Source organism: Pinus tabuliformis, chromosome 3_2, assembly GCF_031772625.1.
Source record: "Pinus tabuliformis cultivar Carrire ecotype Pingquan chromosome 3_2, CPIR1, whole genome shotgun sequence".
Taxonomy (NCBI): Eukaryota; Viridiplantae; Streptophyta; class Pinopsida; order Pinales; family Pinaceae; genus Pinus; species Pinus tabuliformis.
In genome coordinates this window covers 551,621,502-551,638,246 of record NC_142302.1, presented here as the reverse complement: position 1 = coordinate 551,638,246, position 16,745 = coordinate 551,621,502, and the positions used below count along the sequence as shown (strand labels likewise).

Here is a 16,745-nt window from a genome sequence, read left to right as displayed (position 1 = left end):
CAACTCTGGATCTGGTGTGGCCCCTATGGAAGTCAGCTGATCTTGGATCTCCTTCAATCGACCGAGGAAGGTGTCAATCTGTTCTCCCTTCTGCATCTGGTATGACCGCAGCTGATTTTCTAGGAGCATCTTCCTCTGCATGGAAGTACGCTGATACAACTTGGTCAGGGCCTCCCACATCTCTCGTGCCGTATTCTTCTCGGCAATATGTGGTACTATATGATCCTTGACCCCGTCAAGAATGATACTCTTGGTCCTCGCCATTGCTTCCTCGTACTTGACATTGTCAGTTGGGTCAACTGGGACCGCTATCGTCTTCAAGGCAAAGTGCTTGACACGATTTTTGTCAGGTATGGATAAGATTTTGGCCTTCTAGACTACGAATTTTGAGGTTCCGTCCAGTCTATCTTGGTATCTTACTCCATGTAGTGCCATTTCACTGCTCTTCTACTTCCCTCCTGGAAGTTCTCGATGTGACTCCCTCTGAGCCTTGATTTCCCTTGTGGAAATCCTTCTGCCGATGTAGAGATGCCCCCTACTCTGATCGTCTATGCAACCGCACCACTGGTCCGGATTTCTTGGCTAGAAACCCTCAGTGGCAACTCCCTCCTCCTTGGCCTTGCCCTGTTAGGTATTGTTCTGACAATTGTACCCCACCAGCTCCACTCTGCAACTTATCCATAGCCTCCTAAACCCCAGCGACCTAAAGGTGAGAGCTCCTAGGCTCTGCATAGTCCCAACACCGACAAACTAGCTCCCTAAGCCAACTGCGTCGGCCCTTCTGGCCTCTGCATGGTTCTGCGTGAGCCTGTCTTTGCCTCCCTCAGCCTTTGCACAACCTCTTCTTGACCCGAACTTGATGACGCAGGCACTGTGTCACCCCTTCCTTGCTGTTTTGCTGCTAGGAACAACTTCTGTCACTAGGGACAACTGTTTTCTGTTGCTGTTGCTCTGCTCAACTGATGTCCTCAGTTCTCTTGTGATCTGCAACCATGCTCTGATACCATGTTGAAGTTTCTAAGTCTAACAGTTAGAAACCCTCCATGTACTTTCTGATTTATTCCTTCCTACTTGTTCTGATTAATTAACAAGTTATTTACCATGTAAATACTGAAAATAAACACAAGTACATGATCAACACATTACAGATCATCAATTGAAGGAAACAGAAACAAGCACACAAATGACACCGTTAATTTTGGACTAATGTCCCCGGAAAAACCCAATGCGGGAAAACCGGTGGAACTATCCGAGGGTTTGATTTATTAAGCAGTTTCAAAATACAATCTGGGTGCCAACTCCAGCTCACCCAACAGAGAAAAATCTCGACAGTATTACCTCTCCTTCAGAGACAGATGCTCCGGCTGAAAACCGGATAAACACTCCGGCAGCTCCTCAGCTGCAACTCCATATCACTCTCTCAACTTTCTTAGCAAACCCATCCCCAGAAAGTCGAAATCTTGATCTCTTGGTGTGTTCCCCAAGTGACCCTCAAGCCTCCTCTTATACTTTTCTCGTTGACAGATCAATGATCGAGATTAAGTCCCTAATCAATGTCTAAGATTAGATCTGGCTTGATCCATGACCTTTAGACCATTCTAACACAGTTTATATTAATTCACATTAATATTTTAATTTCCCTAAGTTTAGACTTAGGTACTCCATTAAAAATATTAATTATTTTAATATCTCTCAAACAGTTTAGAATTTGCCCAAACCCTTTCTGGGTATTGGAGATCTCATGTGCCTTAGCCTCTCCACCAAATTTTGTGGCTAGAGCACATCTGATGCTACCCCAAATCAAGAGGGTTTGTGGTCAAATCTCTCATTACTAATAATAAAATGCAAGGGTGAATGGATTGCTTCTGCTTAAAAGGGAACCCTTGCTCGTAGAAGTTTTTGATGTCTTGATAAGGTTGACTTGTAGGACTGGATTCAAGAAGATTGAAGATCAAGGGGGAGCTATCATGAGCTCAAAAGATAAGCATCTTGTATTTCTTTTTACTGACATTGAACTGTTTATCGTGTGTAAACCATAGTTATGGCCCGAAGATGAAAATGGACCAAATCAGAGAACTGATTATGTTTGAAAGAAGAAACTCTATCTGATTATGTGATGACATGATAGTTGAAGTCAAACTTATAATGATATGGACAAGGTCAACTTCTTGGTTGTGATATGGACTCAATGATGATGCTCCTTGATGATGTGGATGTGAACTCTTTATGAAGGTAAGCGTTGGGGTTTGAAAACCCTAGTCATTAGGATTTGGAGTTAAAACCTCATCAAGACAAAAAGGCAAGGCTTGTGGATTAAATTGCTTCCACCTTATGAAGAAACCCTAGCCAATCACTGTTGACCCTTTCTCGATATAAAGGGTTGAGAAAATCTTGGGATTATGAATTGATTGCTAAAAGATATGACATCTTGATGTTAAGATTGATTTACAGGTCGGAATCAAGAAGGCTAAAGATCAAGAGGGAGCTGTCTTAATCAGAAAGGATAAGTACCTTGTATCTCTTTTATTGTTTTAATTATCACTAACATTGGATTGTTCATGAACCCTAGGTAGGGTTTGAAGAAGAAAATCAAAGGATTATGGACCATTCTATTCGATTGATGACGTGAAATCCTTATTACAATTAATTTGGACTTCTTAATGACATGGACTCCTCAATGATGTGGATTCTTTTGATGATATTGATATATGACTCCTTGTTGTTGATGATATAGACTTAATAATATGGACTTGATGACTCATTAATAATATGATCTCCTTGATGATAATAATATGGGCTTTTAATAATGATATATGATAATAATGATGTGGATTTGTTGATGATGTGGACTCGTTAATAATGTGGACTCGTTGATGATATTGATGATGATGATGTGAACCCCTTGAGGATGTTGATGTGGACTCCTTAATGATGATGAAGGACTCTCGATGAGGACTCCTTGATGATGATATGGATTGGACTTTGAATGAATTTTTCAATGATGATATGGACTCCTTTGATAATATAGATATGTATTCTTTATGTGAACTCTTTGGTGATATGGACAAGGCCAACAATTTGATGATGAAATGGTGATGAGATGGTCAACTTCTTGATGATGACATGGACTTTGTGATGATATGATGATGATGATGATGATTTCTTAACGATGTGGACTACTTGATGATGATGAAGATATGGGCTCATTGATAATATGAACTCATTGATGATGATGATGATAATGAGGACTCTTTGTTGATGATGAGAACTCCTTAATGATGATGTGAACTCTTTTATGATGATGTGGATTCCTTGATGACATGGACTCATTGATGATGTGGACTCCTTAATGATGTGAACTCTTTGATGATGGTATGGACTCCTTGATGATGTGATGAGATTGACTCGATCTGAGAAGGCTAAGATCAAGAGGGAGTTGACACACTCTCAAAAGATAAGTATTATCTTGATTGTTTCTATTGATTGTTTCATTATGAGTCTCTTGGCTTGCTTGGTTGTTCTTGTTCTTCCATAGCCTCCTAGTGAGGATTGCAGGTACATAATGGAGACTGCCAAGGTGTGGCAATCGGAATGATGGAAGAACAATATGACAAGAAGACTCGTGATAGGCTCTATACTTAGAGGGAGCAGACAAGATCAACTTGATTGAAGCATGTTTCCATGAAGATGACTTCTGTGTAAGAGGGAGTTGCTTTTGTAAAAGTATGAGCCTGGTGATATCTTTGGCACTATGGATTGCAAGTCCATTGATATCTCCCTGATGAATGATTTAAAGAAACTGCAAGACTCTGATATTGACTTGGTTGATTCTTTGATTGGTTCGTTGATCTCTCTGATGATATATGTTTCTGCTGAAGTGTATTGTTATCTGCTAGATTCAATTATGGTCTGTTGGACTCTACTATGGTTGTCGATGATTGCTTCTGTGAGAAGCCACTGCTGAAGTCTATTATTGTCTGTTGATAACTGTTGATGCTTGTTTATGAGAGAAGCCCCAGTTGAAGCTGAATGAACAACTGAATGTTGTTGTTTGCTGAAATGTTTGATAAAGTACTAATATCCACCATGGCTACATGTCTGATGTTGAATTGGTTGCTGATGTTTATGTGAAGAAACTGGAATGACTGAGAATCCTCTTGAAGAGGGAGCATTGATTACATAGCATCCTAAATCTTCCTTAGGCTACAACTGTGAGACCGATGGATTGGTCAAGAAGATTGTTCCTCCCATAGGCTGTGTGCTGTGAGACCTCGTGGTTCGGGAGATGTATAGATTTGATTATTCCTCCTGCAGGTTGTGTGCTGTGAGATCTTGTCGTTTGGGAGATGTATTGATTTGATGATTCCTCCTGTAGGCTGTGTGCTGTGAGACCTTGCGGTCTGGGAGATGTATTGATTTGATGATCCCTCCTGTAGGTTGTGTGCTGTGAGACCTTGTGGTTCGAGAGATGCATTGATTTGGTAATTCCCCCCTTATGTTGTGTGTTGTGAGACCTTGTGGTCGGGGAGATGCATTGAGATGAGTTGGATGCTAAGTATCTTTCCTTATGATGAGATTGATGATCTCTCCCTTAGGCTGTGCACTGTGAGACCTATGATTGGTTTGGGAGATTGATCCTGACAGAGAGAGAGAGATTTGTATTTGCGATCTCTTCCTTAGGCAATGGGCTGTGAGACCTATGATTGATTGGGAAGATTGATGTTGAGAGAGAGAATGAAAAGTACCTCCCTGACTAAGAGGGAGTGTTGAAAAATATGGTAGCCATGGTCGATATTTTCATCTTTGAAAGAAATGGGAAATTTGAATTTTTAAATTTGCCTCCAAATTTATTTCAAGTCGGCCTCATAATGTTTTAGGTCGTTTGGGCCCCTTAGAGGCACCCATTCGACCCCCACATGAAGGCTATATAAAGGAGATCATTTCTCCTCATTTCCATACATCAATTTTGTCTCATGTATCTTTGATCCAACAAAATAACACTTGGTTTTTGACATGGCACTTGATCATGATCTTGGTTACTGGTTTGGCTATTATCCTATTATGGTTATTTCTATTGTATTGATGAATCTGGAACTCTCTCTCTCTCTCATAAGGAAAGCATTTCTTGGTTTTCCCCTTATGGGTTTTGCCCTGGCCTCAGACCTAATTTCTGTGTCTCGTCTCATTATTGGATGGTTACTTCACTGCTTTTTCATGATTATTAGGTGATGTTTTTCCTCTGTATAATTGCCTAAATGATATTGAATTTAATACCTTGTGAAACTAATGTTTAATTGATCATTGAAGTAGTTATTTGTTGAATAAAAACTTGATTCTAGCATGTTCCCTAGAAAATCAACAAAACCCTCACTTTCTTCCAGGTTACCCCGTAATCCATGTCAAATGCCCAAATACAAACAAGCAAAAGCATCCAATTGCAAAATGAATAAAGTACTTTTTGTTCAAAAGTCCACCTTCCAACATGTGCTCTTGCTATAAGGGCGAGGAACATATGATTGATGCAGGTGGCAAAGACATGAATGGCACATCGTCATTGGCTAGTGGTCGCTGTCAGGGACTGCTGGCTGGCTGATTGGAAGAGATGATAGAAGAAAAATTTTCTTCTATGGGGCCACCCACTTTTAGTGGCTAACATCTGGTTTCGAATGGGACATGAGCTCACTGTAGAGCGCATGATCCATGTACTCGAATGGAGATTTCATGAGAACTCCAACAATCTCTTGGGACGCAGACCTGTAACCGGAACATTGCAACAAACTTGTTTGAGAGCATGTGCACTGGGTGTAGGGTATTGCCCATGTTTTATATGAAATATAAATCCATACATAAAGTAAATTCTAATCTAACTATAATCTAATCTATATGAGAACATGAGATGAGTGTTATTAGCATGTTAAGAAAATATGCTATGCACCCACACTACCATGCAATACTAGCCTACAATGCATGAGGTAAGTATATTCATACATCCAATGTAACCAACATATCATTAGATCAATATAACAACACATGCCCTTATGAGTAATTATGGTACAAGGCAACCAAAAATCACTTCCTCCTTTGCAAAATTGGCTTGATGAAGGGCAAGGGTGAAAGCTGGGAAAATGAGAAAACCAAGCATCATGAAATCAAGTTATGGATGGGGAAAATGAATCCAACTTGCGCCATTGGATCCTCTCTTGTAACCAAAGAATGGAGAACTTGACAATCAAGCTCATGAAATTTCGATGAAGAACAACCTCAGGCAAACGATCCTCTAGGACATCTCCAAGATCACTTTCAAGTTGGTCGTGTCGATGGTCAAGGGATGACTCTTACTTAAGGTACTCCTCCTCATCACCGCCCTGTTGTCCATCATCAGTAGAATGAAGGGTGATGCTTTCCTCTAGGTGGCAATGATCTTCTTCAACTTCTTCATTATGGCATGAAAGGCCTTCTTCTTGGAGTTCAGTAGTCAAGTCTTGGATGACATTTGCACCTTGACCCATTGGTCCCCAATAATTAAGGAAGTTTTCAATGAATACCCTAATAGAGGGGATCCTTTTTGGTCTACATCGTTTAAGCCAATCCTTTTGGTCATCCCCAAAGGAATTAATGAAGAGCCACATGAGAACATCCTCATGAACCATGTTGGTCTCTGAAGTGTACTTGATGAACTGGACAACATGATGTAAAGCCGAAGAAGGATCACCATCAAATCTTGGGAAATCTTTCATATAACTTGCATCCCACTAATTTGGATATCCAGGGATTTCCTTGAATTCCAAAACAAGGAACATCTCATGCGAATCCCAAGGAGCCATTGCCTTGAGTCTTGCATAGCAAACAGATGAGTGGTCGCCACAGTAAATTCAAAATGCCTTGAGAAATGCTTGCTCCACCCTACAAGCATTGAATTTTAGAGTTCAATTAAGAACAAGGGTTCCATTCTTCCAATGGAGTCGCCAGAGAAGGATGTATATTGTCGTTAGCGATGAAACATACTCGCATCATCCTTGACAATGACGCCAAAAATGTTGCTGCAAAATCTAGTAGCCCTTGGAGAAGGGTACCCTACAAGGCTAAAACTAGACCAAGTGACAACAATGGGGTAGTGGCCCACTCACCACAACCAAACCCCCGTGCTCTTTACAAATTTTCACAGATGGCAGGAGTCTCGGTAAGTTAGAAGGTCACCTACTAGGTATTCTAGGATTGAGGTGCAAGGGACTCAATGAGGTCTTATAAAAGAAAGGCACAATTTAGGTTCAAGGCTTCAATATAAAGAAATCTACTATCTTTGCAGAGACCTAGGTCTTGTGCTTTCAAACCTAGGTCTCTACAAAGATAGCAAATTACAAGACCTAGGTCTCTGCAAAGATAGCGGATTGCTTTATATTGAAGCCTTGAACCTAAATTGTGTCTTTCTTGTATAAGACCTCTTTGAGTCACATTGCACCTCAATCCTAGAATAGCTGTTAGGTGACCTTCTAACTTATCGAGACTCCTCCCATCTGTGAAAATCCGTAAAGAGCGGGGGGTTTTGGCTGCGGTGAAAGTGGGCCACTACCCCATTGTTGTCACTTGGTCTAGTTTTAGCCTTGTATGTTGTCACTTTGTTTAGTTTTAGCCTTGTAGGGTGCCCCTCTGCAAGACCTGCTAGATTTTGTGGCAACATGTCCCATTTTATTATAATTGTACCTTTTGTCTCCTATATACACACTAAGGAGACCTAGTCTTAGGATTATCAAATATTTTTTTGTACATTGTATTCTTTGTAAAAGGAGGATTCCCCCTCAAAGAGGACTGTAATTATTGGTTTCTTATCATTTTAAGGTGCAAGGATCATAACATCACATAGGGCTGCTGGCTAGCAAGCTGAACAGAATTGGAGAAAGGTTTTCTCCTTCGGTCACCCACTTGGGTGGGTAACAGTGCCATTTAACAGGGCAATATATGTAATTGATGTCAGTAGTTAACATGTAGTCATGTCCAACAAAAGGTTGACCTACATATTTCTTCATTGTCTTATAACATTGTGCGGTGTGCCTAAATTCAATCTTTTGCTGCATTAGATCTAAAGCAATTTCTATCTAAACTCAGCTGCAAAGCAACTGCTAAATTTCTGGCATGACTACCAAATTGGCAAATTGCAAGTTGAACTGCCAGCCCTTTATTGAGCTTTTGGTACACACTTCCCCGTTGTCGCATTATATTTTGCCTGTAGGATGCCATGGTGAAGCCATCTGAATAATGTTAAAAAGCATAGAAAATCCAACTGACTAGTCTCTATTTTTATGAAATATTGAACTTTTTCAATATCAGGTAAAATCTATCTAGTAGCATTTGCTCATGTCTATGTAACTCTTTTGGCATCCTTCCTGTGCAAAAGTTAGTTGCCTTGCTATACCAGAGTCCAGACGAGTATCCCTGTCCATGTTGTATTCTATCTACAAAGTCCGATCTGTTTCCAAAAATTATACCAAAATCACTGGAAGGGCCCTCTATAAGTTTGCATACCTTTCAAGGATTTCAAATGGCTGTGTAATAGTTTTCATGGCATACTGTGTGACTATTCTGGAACATGTTGGCAGACTATGGAAAGTTGATCTGGGAGTTCTGTCCATTATTAGTAACAACTGGACCTCAAACATTAAACATGGTATTGATCCATCCTTAAATAGAGGCAAAGATATCTATGAAGATATTATGTGATCTCCTATCATTAAGGAGCAGAATAGTTGAAGAACTTAAGTCTTATACAAATTAAAGGGTCTATAAGAAAGCCATTCATAAACATGGTTGACATGCCAACAAGAGATAAACGTGGCTGGGTATGGATGAAACAAAGTAATTTAAATTACATATTCATGTTCAGTAGTGGTCAAGACTGGCCAATGGGACTGTCAAATGTAAAAAGAAAGACAAGAACACAGGGAGTGCAAAAACATCTCCGAAAATAAGACATAAATATTGAAATTTCTGAATAGGAAGCAGCAGGAAAATATTAAAGGGAATCTGTCAGAAAAGTAATGTAGGATTAAACTATAACAAGGAAGAGGGAAAGGAACCAGTGGAACCTGGCAAAGAAGATATAACTCAATGTCTCTCCTAGCATCCAAGGGTGGAAAGCGGTGATGATGAGCATCAATCTGCCACATGGATGGGGGATCCTGGCTGTGCACTATTGGACAGATCTTGTAGCCGAGTCATGGTCAAATGATCTCTTTCTGCTGAAACTGTCTGTAGGCTAGAATAGGAAGTTTTATTGATAACATAATGCTCCCCAATGTCCAATTTCTATAAATAATTCTTTTCCTAAAAATTATTGAGAAGTAGCTGGTTAAGAAAATATCTTAGGAAACAGTATACAAGGATCTATAAACATACTCAAGAACAGTCTATAATTTGTGAAAATTCAAAATATTATACAATAAAAAATGCATGAGAATAGCATCCTGATCAAGGATTTCAGAGTTGACTTCCCTTTGATATCATGTAGTTGCACTTTATTTTGTTTTCAGCTCTTTTTATTCATCTCTGAATTTCTTGTGTAAATTGTAATAAAACATGTCCAGATATCAAAAGCAAGAAGCAGCATGCAGCATTCAGAAGTTTCTCTCGCACGGTGGGTCATTGAGGAAGGTCGTGGTCTAGTTGTGGTAGTGAACAAAATGGATCTTCTAAAAGGAAAAGAAAATGCAAAATTGCGAGCACAGGTTATGAAGGCTGTTCCTGAAGAAATCCAGACTGTTGTGCCTCAGGTTCTTTCATTACCAATCTTTGTTAGTATACCTTGTTGATGGAAATTTGCTTATTAAGTTATTCCTCAACTGCCCAAGTTCTGTTAAGAAACATTTTCTGCAACTGTTCATACCTAGCAGGAAAACTTGATGCTGCATAAATCATGAAAAAAGGATTAATCTTGGGAGATGGCTACTAGTTTAATTATGCAAATAAGAATTCAAATCATAATCACAGTAACTCCATGAAAACATTTGTGTAATTTAATAGCTACAAACATAAATCAGATCGTAGAAGATAGATATATTTTAGTGGCTTTATAAATTAAAAGTTAAAACATGTCGAGTTCCATTGTAGAACTAAGAAGACCTTTTATGAGTTGAAATTTGTGGCTTTATTTTAAATGGAACTATTACCTATCCAATTATTAGGGTTGCAAAGGTCCTTGCAACCTGCTATGATTGACACACATAAGGTAAGGGCCCACTGTCACCTTGGTCTAAACCTCCTTTCTTTAGATCCAACTTCCTCCTTAAAGGCCAAGGCAGGATTCCCACTTGATACTTGTTAAAATTGGCAACTAGGGCCAAATTCCAATTTGGACAGATCCTTTGGGGAAGATAATTATGGCATTGAATTCCTCTTTTCGAGAGGAACAAAAACGACCTAAAGATCATCAAATTTGGTTAAGGAGAAGTGTGATTTTGAATTTATGTTTCTCACATGTAAAATTAACAAGGTCGGCCTCACCTATATGTCAGCTCAACAAGCCTAATAGTCACGTCCCTTGACCTCAATGACTTATATATATTTAGGTGGCCTTCAACCTCATTTGACACATCATAAGAGCATTCTCACATGGATTAGCTATGTGATTTTTGGTGTGGTTCTGAGGCAGGAAGATAAGAGGCAAGGAGCTTGAGCTGGATGAGAAATATCTCTGTTGGAAGGGTATGGATTCCTTGCAGACCTAGGCCGCAGCCTAGCGGAGAGGTAAGAGGAATTTCTGTGCATATTTTAAGGGTTATATTTTCTCTGTTAAGGTCGCAGGTAAGGACACCCTCTACAGTAAGTTGGAAGGTCTGTTTTGTGGTCCAAGTGGGCTAGGAAAGCTCCTCTTCCCTAACAGCAACTTCTCCTAGTACAGTGCAGGTGAATAGAGGGTTTCTTCCATGTGTTTGGGGTGTTGGTTGGTACAGAAGAGCTGTAGGGTACGTTGAGGAGGAGCCTCATAGTTTGGGTTCCAGATCTATGGCTGTTACTTCACCATGCTTGTCTGCCCAGTATAGAAGCCTTTCTTATAGCTGCTTTGTCTAAGGCAGAACTTGACTGCCATTGTTTGAAGGCTGAACGGAAGACTTGCCAGGGGTGCTTCTTTGTTATCAATTGTATTTTCTCCCTCTTTCTCTGCTGAACAATTGATATTAATAATAAGAAGATTTGATGAAGGGTTTTCCCCATCTTGGGGTTTTTCCCTGGCTTGAGCCATATTAGTGTGTCCTCTTGTCTTGGCTTGTCTTCGTCAATTATTGTATATGTTCTTTCTTCAGTTACTATCAAAATGATAATAATTCATGTGATTGCTAATGGTTTGATAAATGGGCTAATATGGAATTCTGAAGTAACTGTCCTATGCAAAGAACATGTTAACTCAAATTTTAACATGGTATCAGAGCTAGGTTGAGGACAAGCCCAAGCAGGAGTGAAAGAGTAAGCAATCTGAACACACTATCTTTATTCCACCTCTGAAATTTGTCCTGTGCAAGTATGGATGAGGAACAAAAATTGTAGCTGGTTTATGGCACAATTTTCTTGGTTTAGAAAGGGAATTCAGATTGGGCATAATGTTTAGAAGACCTAATCTGAGGTCTGAAAGTGGCTAAATACATGCGGCTAGGGCACATCTGAAAGTGATCAGCACCTGTAGCGAGGACTCATTCTGGATCATACAGAAAAGGTCTTGTTTGATTCGCGTCTATGGCAATTTGGGTTCGTTGCTTGTCTTGTGCAGGTCTTGGTATTAAATTCTGAAGAAGACCAAGCCTTTTAGATACATCTGAGCTTATACATTTGCACATTTCTGAACAGCGAAGATATCCGAAGATAGGGTTTGGATTTTTGTTTGCATTCAGAAGTTTGGGATTCATTGGTTATCACAGTTGATTCGGTCCTGTTTCTTGACATTGAAGTGCAATGAAAATTGAAGAGTTCCATGTCACATAAATGACATACCTCACGTAGGTCCAAGACTTTTAATTCTCTGCAGATTGGACAGTGAAGGATAAAAGGGGCATCATAGTTTCATTACATTGTGGTCTGGACACTTAAACTGGCTTGCAGATCCTTGAAGAATTGTAGCCCTTGGCCTTAACAAGATGTCAAGAACAACAATCACACAAGTCAAGGTTACTCTGTGTAAAAGGATCAGTCTGAAAGTTTTTTTCGAAGACTGCGGCATGATTGCAACCTTTGGCCCTCTCTTGGGCACTAACCTTGTCACAAGGGTTCTTCCTATGCACTTAGTTCTGCGGCCCAACTTGAAGATTGTTTTCTACAGTAGTATTACTGAGCATTAACTGAAGTTCTATGCAGCCTTGTGCAAATGTCATCTTGAAATTTGGCATATCTCCTTGAGCATTGATATATGTACCTACTCAAGATCAAGCTGACTTCAATTAACATTCATACAATGACTTAATGGAATGATATGAGCTCTGTATAAAAACTGATGCAGCATCTTATAAGGTCAAATATTTCCGTTCCTAAATATTTCGGCTCATTACAGTGACAATAGTTCTCTGTCCAGCTCAGGGTCAAATTTTCTATGGTTACATTTGACCATTTCAAATCTATGTATTGAAGTCTGAGCTTCCTTCTTCTTTTTTTGTGTGGCCTTGATTATACCTTGAAGTAACAATTCCTTGTGATCATCTGAATCAAGTATAAATACCTACAGTTTAAACCAACGTGAGTGGTCCTGTCATTAAAGCAGTTGCAGCAGTGTAAGCTGGTTACATATCTATATGGTTGTTCTGAGTTAGGGTTTACAGTTTGCATTGACGTTGCACATTGATCCTCAACGTGAAGTGGTTCCCAAGCAGAAATATGAGCTGACGGAGGTGTATCACAAGCAATTATTCTCGGCACTTTTGACAACAGTAAAGAAGTTTCAATATTGCAGCAGGGTCTAGGGCTTCATCATTTGAACATTTGAAAGTGTCATGATACTTATTTTAAAAAGTGTAGCATTAAAAGGTCTCATTGACAACATTGAATACAGCAGTGTCTCGATGCAGTTATTGACCCATTGATTTTGACATATGACAGAACCAGTGTTGTTAAAAGCGAGATTAAATCGCGCCTTTTTCAAAAAGTCGCGCTTTTTTCCCTAAGGTGATTTAATCGCGCGTTTTATGGGAAAAAAGCGGCTAAATTTTTTTTGCCGATTTTTTCCGAAAAAAGTGCGCTTTTTTTCGGAAAAAGGCGCAGGGTGTCGGGGCAGCGGATTTTATAATCCGATTTTTTATTTTTTTTGTTCATTTGGGCTGTGGGTGCGCGTAGGAGGAGGAGAACGTCTTGGAGAGAGCAACTGGAGGGTTTGTGAGCAAATCTAAGTGCTTGTAGGACAAATTCAAGAGGAGACCACCAATTTCTCCATAAAAACGGTATGTGGATTTTTTTTTTTGTTTTCCTTGTTTAAAAACATTGTTTTTCATTGTTTTTGGTTGGGAAACTTCATATGGGCACCATTTTCCTTTTGTTTTCATTGTTTTTAAAGAATTTTTTGTATTTTTTCATTGATTTGGGATGGGTAAATTGGTATGACTATGGGAACCAACTTTTTATTTTATTTTTTTCATTTTTTTAAACATTGTTTATGTTTTTTCATTGTTTTTGGCATTTGCCATTTGGTTGGGTAACTTGGGTTTGGAACTTTGGATTCTGAAAATTTGTAACTTGTAATTTTGTAAATGCTAAATTGTAATCCTAAATTCCTATTTCCTAATCCTTATTTTCCCATAGGTTTGCAAATTCAAAATTCAAAAACAAACATGCCAAGGAAATTGGATCCTTTCTGGGAATATGGTGAACCTAAAGCTCCGAATGATAGACAAAACTTGAATTGCAAGTTGTGTGGAAAGGAGATACGCGGGGGGGTGTACAGGTTGAAGTTTCACCTTGCACAAATCCCTGGACATGATGTGGGGCCCTGTATAAATACAAATCCTGAACTTATCCAAAGAGCCATGAGAGCATTGGGAGAATTAGAGCACACTAGAGAGGCCAAAGAAGAACTCAAAAGGCAACTAAAAAGGTCAGCTGAAGGAAGTGGGCCAAGTGGCACTGGTTCTACTGCAGCATCAGTCAATCCGGTAGCTGCATCATCATTTTTTGTTCCTCGAACCACACCTGGTTCACAACCATCTATCGGTTCAATGCTAAAAAGAACTGAAAAAGAACAAGCTGACAGGTTGATGGCAAAATTTCTCCTCTGGAGTGATATTCCTTTCAGCATTGTAAGGAATAATCCATTTTTCCAACCTACTGTTGATGCTATTGCCAGTGTTGGCCCAGGGTACAAAATCCCTTCTTATCATGATTTCAGAGGCCGGATTCTTCAAGATGAAAAGCGTGACTGCACCCAAAGATTGGAGGATTTTAGGGCATCATGGGCACAAACAGGATGCACTGTTATGTCAGATGGTTGGACTGACCAAAAGGGGAGAACCCTTATAAACTTCTTGGTTAGTTGTCCCAAGGGGACTATGTTTATCAAATCTGTTGATGCATCTCATCAAATCAAAGATGCAAGAACTTTATGTGATTTGCTGGATGTGTTTATTTTGGAGGTGGGTGAACAACATGTTGTCCAAGTCATAACGGACAATGTTGCAAATTATGTTGCTGCTGGTAGAATGCTTATGGACAGGCATCCTACTTTATTTTGGACACCTTGTGCTGCCCATTGTATTGATTTGATGTTAGAGGACATAGGGAAAATTCCCTTTGTCAAAGATATTGTTGACTCATCAAAAAGCATCACAAAATTTATATATAATCATACATCTGTGCTTAGCTTGATGAGAAGATTCACCAACAACAAAGAGTTGGTGCGCCCCGCCATTACACGGTTTGCCACGAGTTTCATATCTCTTCAATCCCTCGTGAATTCTATGTGGGATGTGAAGAGAATGTTTCTTTCAGAGGAGTGGCGTGCTATGTCAATGAGCCGCAAACCAGAAGGAGAGGTCGTATGCAGACTAGTTTCATACCAGGAAGACTTCTGGGTGGGAGTGCAGGAGGTGTGCGCCGTTACTGAACCTTTGGTAAAGGTTCTTCGGTTGGTTGATGGTGAGAAGCCCGCAATGGGCTATTTGTATGAAGCCATGGACAGGGCCAAAGAAGCCATTCGGGCCTACTATGATGATAAGGGAGATGATGGGTTTCAGAAACAACTCCTTTTATGGGGAGTGATTGATGAGCGATGGAACAACACACTCCATCGTCCCATTCATGCTGCTGGGCTTTTCCTGAACCCTGCATTTTCTTATGCATGTGGGTTTGATTTTGATGCTGAGATCATGGATGGATTCTTATCCTGTGTCCAGAAGATGGTGCGATCTCCAGAACAACGTATAGAGATCTCTAAACAAATTGAGACATATAAGATGGCAGGTGGCACATTTGGCTTTGAGATGGCTGTCACTGATAGGACGATTAAAATGCCAGGTATTTTTTAGTTTGTAACTTTGTTTCAAATTTCATTGTCTCTTCAAATTCCATTTTTTTCCTATGTTTATTTAAAATTTTATTTGTAATTTTGTTGTAGATGCATGGTGGAAGATGTATGGTGGCAGAGTACCCCTTTTGCAAAAGCTTGCCGTACGCATCCTCAGCCAAACATGCAGCTCCTCAAGATGTGAGCGCAACTGGAGTGTATTTGAAAAAATACACAACAAGAAGCGCAACAGGTTAACACTTAAACATTTAAAATATTGCAAATTTCCAAATAAATTTTTGAATTCATTAAACAATATTTTTTTTATAATATTAATTATTAATTATTATTTCATGATCTTTGTACAGGTTGGAGTCCCAGCGACTTAATGACATGGTCTACGTCTACTACAATCTTCGATTGTGGGTGAGGCAACTTGAGAGGACACCTGATGTGGATGCCATCTCATTGGATGGGATTGACACCATTGCTGCATGGAGGGTTGAGGCCGAGAGGCCTCTCATGGATTCTGCTGATGATTGGTTAGTGCAGGATGTAGTGGAGGGGGAGGAGGAGGAGGAGGAGGAGCAGGAGGAGGAGGTGACACCGCCTACCCGGGCTACCACTGCCACCAGTAGAGGATGTGGTCTACCTCCTGTAGCTCATACTTCTAGTTCTTCAGCTTCTAGAGCACATCAGACTCCACTGCCATTTCCACCAGCACAGGCACCAGCATCTACATCTAGAGGGAAAGGGAAAGCTGTGACATTTTCTCGCAAGAGGGGCAGAGGAAATCAATAGGATTAGACTTTCATTTTATTGTATATGAGTCTATGACATTATGACATGATGAGATACATTATCATATTTTTTGTTGATATTTTGAGGCTGAGCTGGGACTCAGGAGTCAGGACTTACTATTCAGGACATGATTCAATGTTATGTGTGATTTTAGCGCTAGAAATGATATTAAACATCTTATATATTAGTTTTTTTATCATATTTATGTGTCAATGTATTTATTTTATGTTGTAGATGGTTTAGATATTAAAAAAAATGAAAAAAAATGAATATTTTTGTACCAAACGCTTTTTTCCTGCTTTTTTCCCGATTTTTCCGATTTTTTCCGCTTCATTCCCGGCGCCGATTTAATCCCCCTCACGCTTTTCACAACATTGGACAAAACTGAGGTTGAGTAGAGGGTACTTGACAAAATTGGTACTGTGAAGCAGAGCATGCTGATGCTAGGGTTTGTTGCAACACATTAGTTTGCCAACCTATG

At 39.7% G+C, this 16,745-nt stretch overlaps 1 protein-coding gene across 5 annotated transcripts in view; it reads left to right on the top strand.

Moving 5' to 3' along the window:
• The window catches only part of LOC149181706 (uncharacterized), a 392,914-nt gene that overhangs the window by 309,327 nt on the left and 66,842 nt on the right, over positions 1 to 16,745 (top strand). For 4 of the 5 annotated variants that reach the window (XM_089416673.1, XM_089416675.1, XM_089416677.1 and 1 more), the window contains exon 8: positions 9,579 to 9,764. The exons of the other annotated variant lie outside the window; for it this stretch is intronic. In XM_089416673.1, the coding sequence (XP_089272799.1) occupies positions 9,579 to 9,764 (186 nt within the window). The remainder of the gene's footprint in view (positions 1 to 9,578; positions 9,765 to 16,745) is intronic. 5 annotated transcript variants of the gene reach the window in all.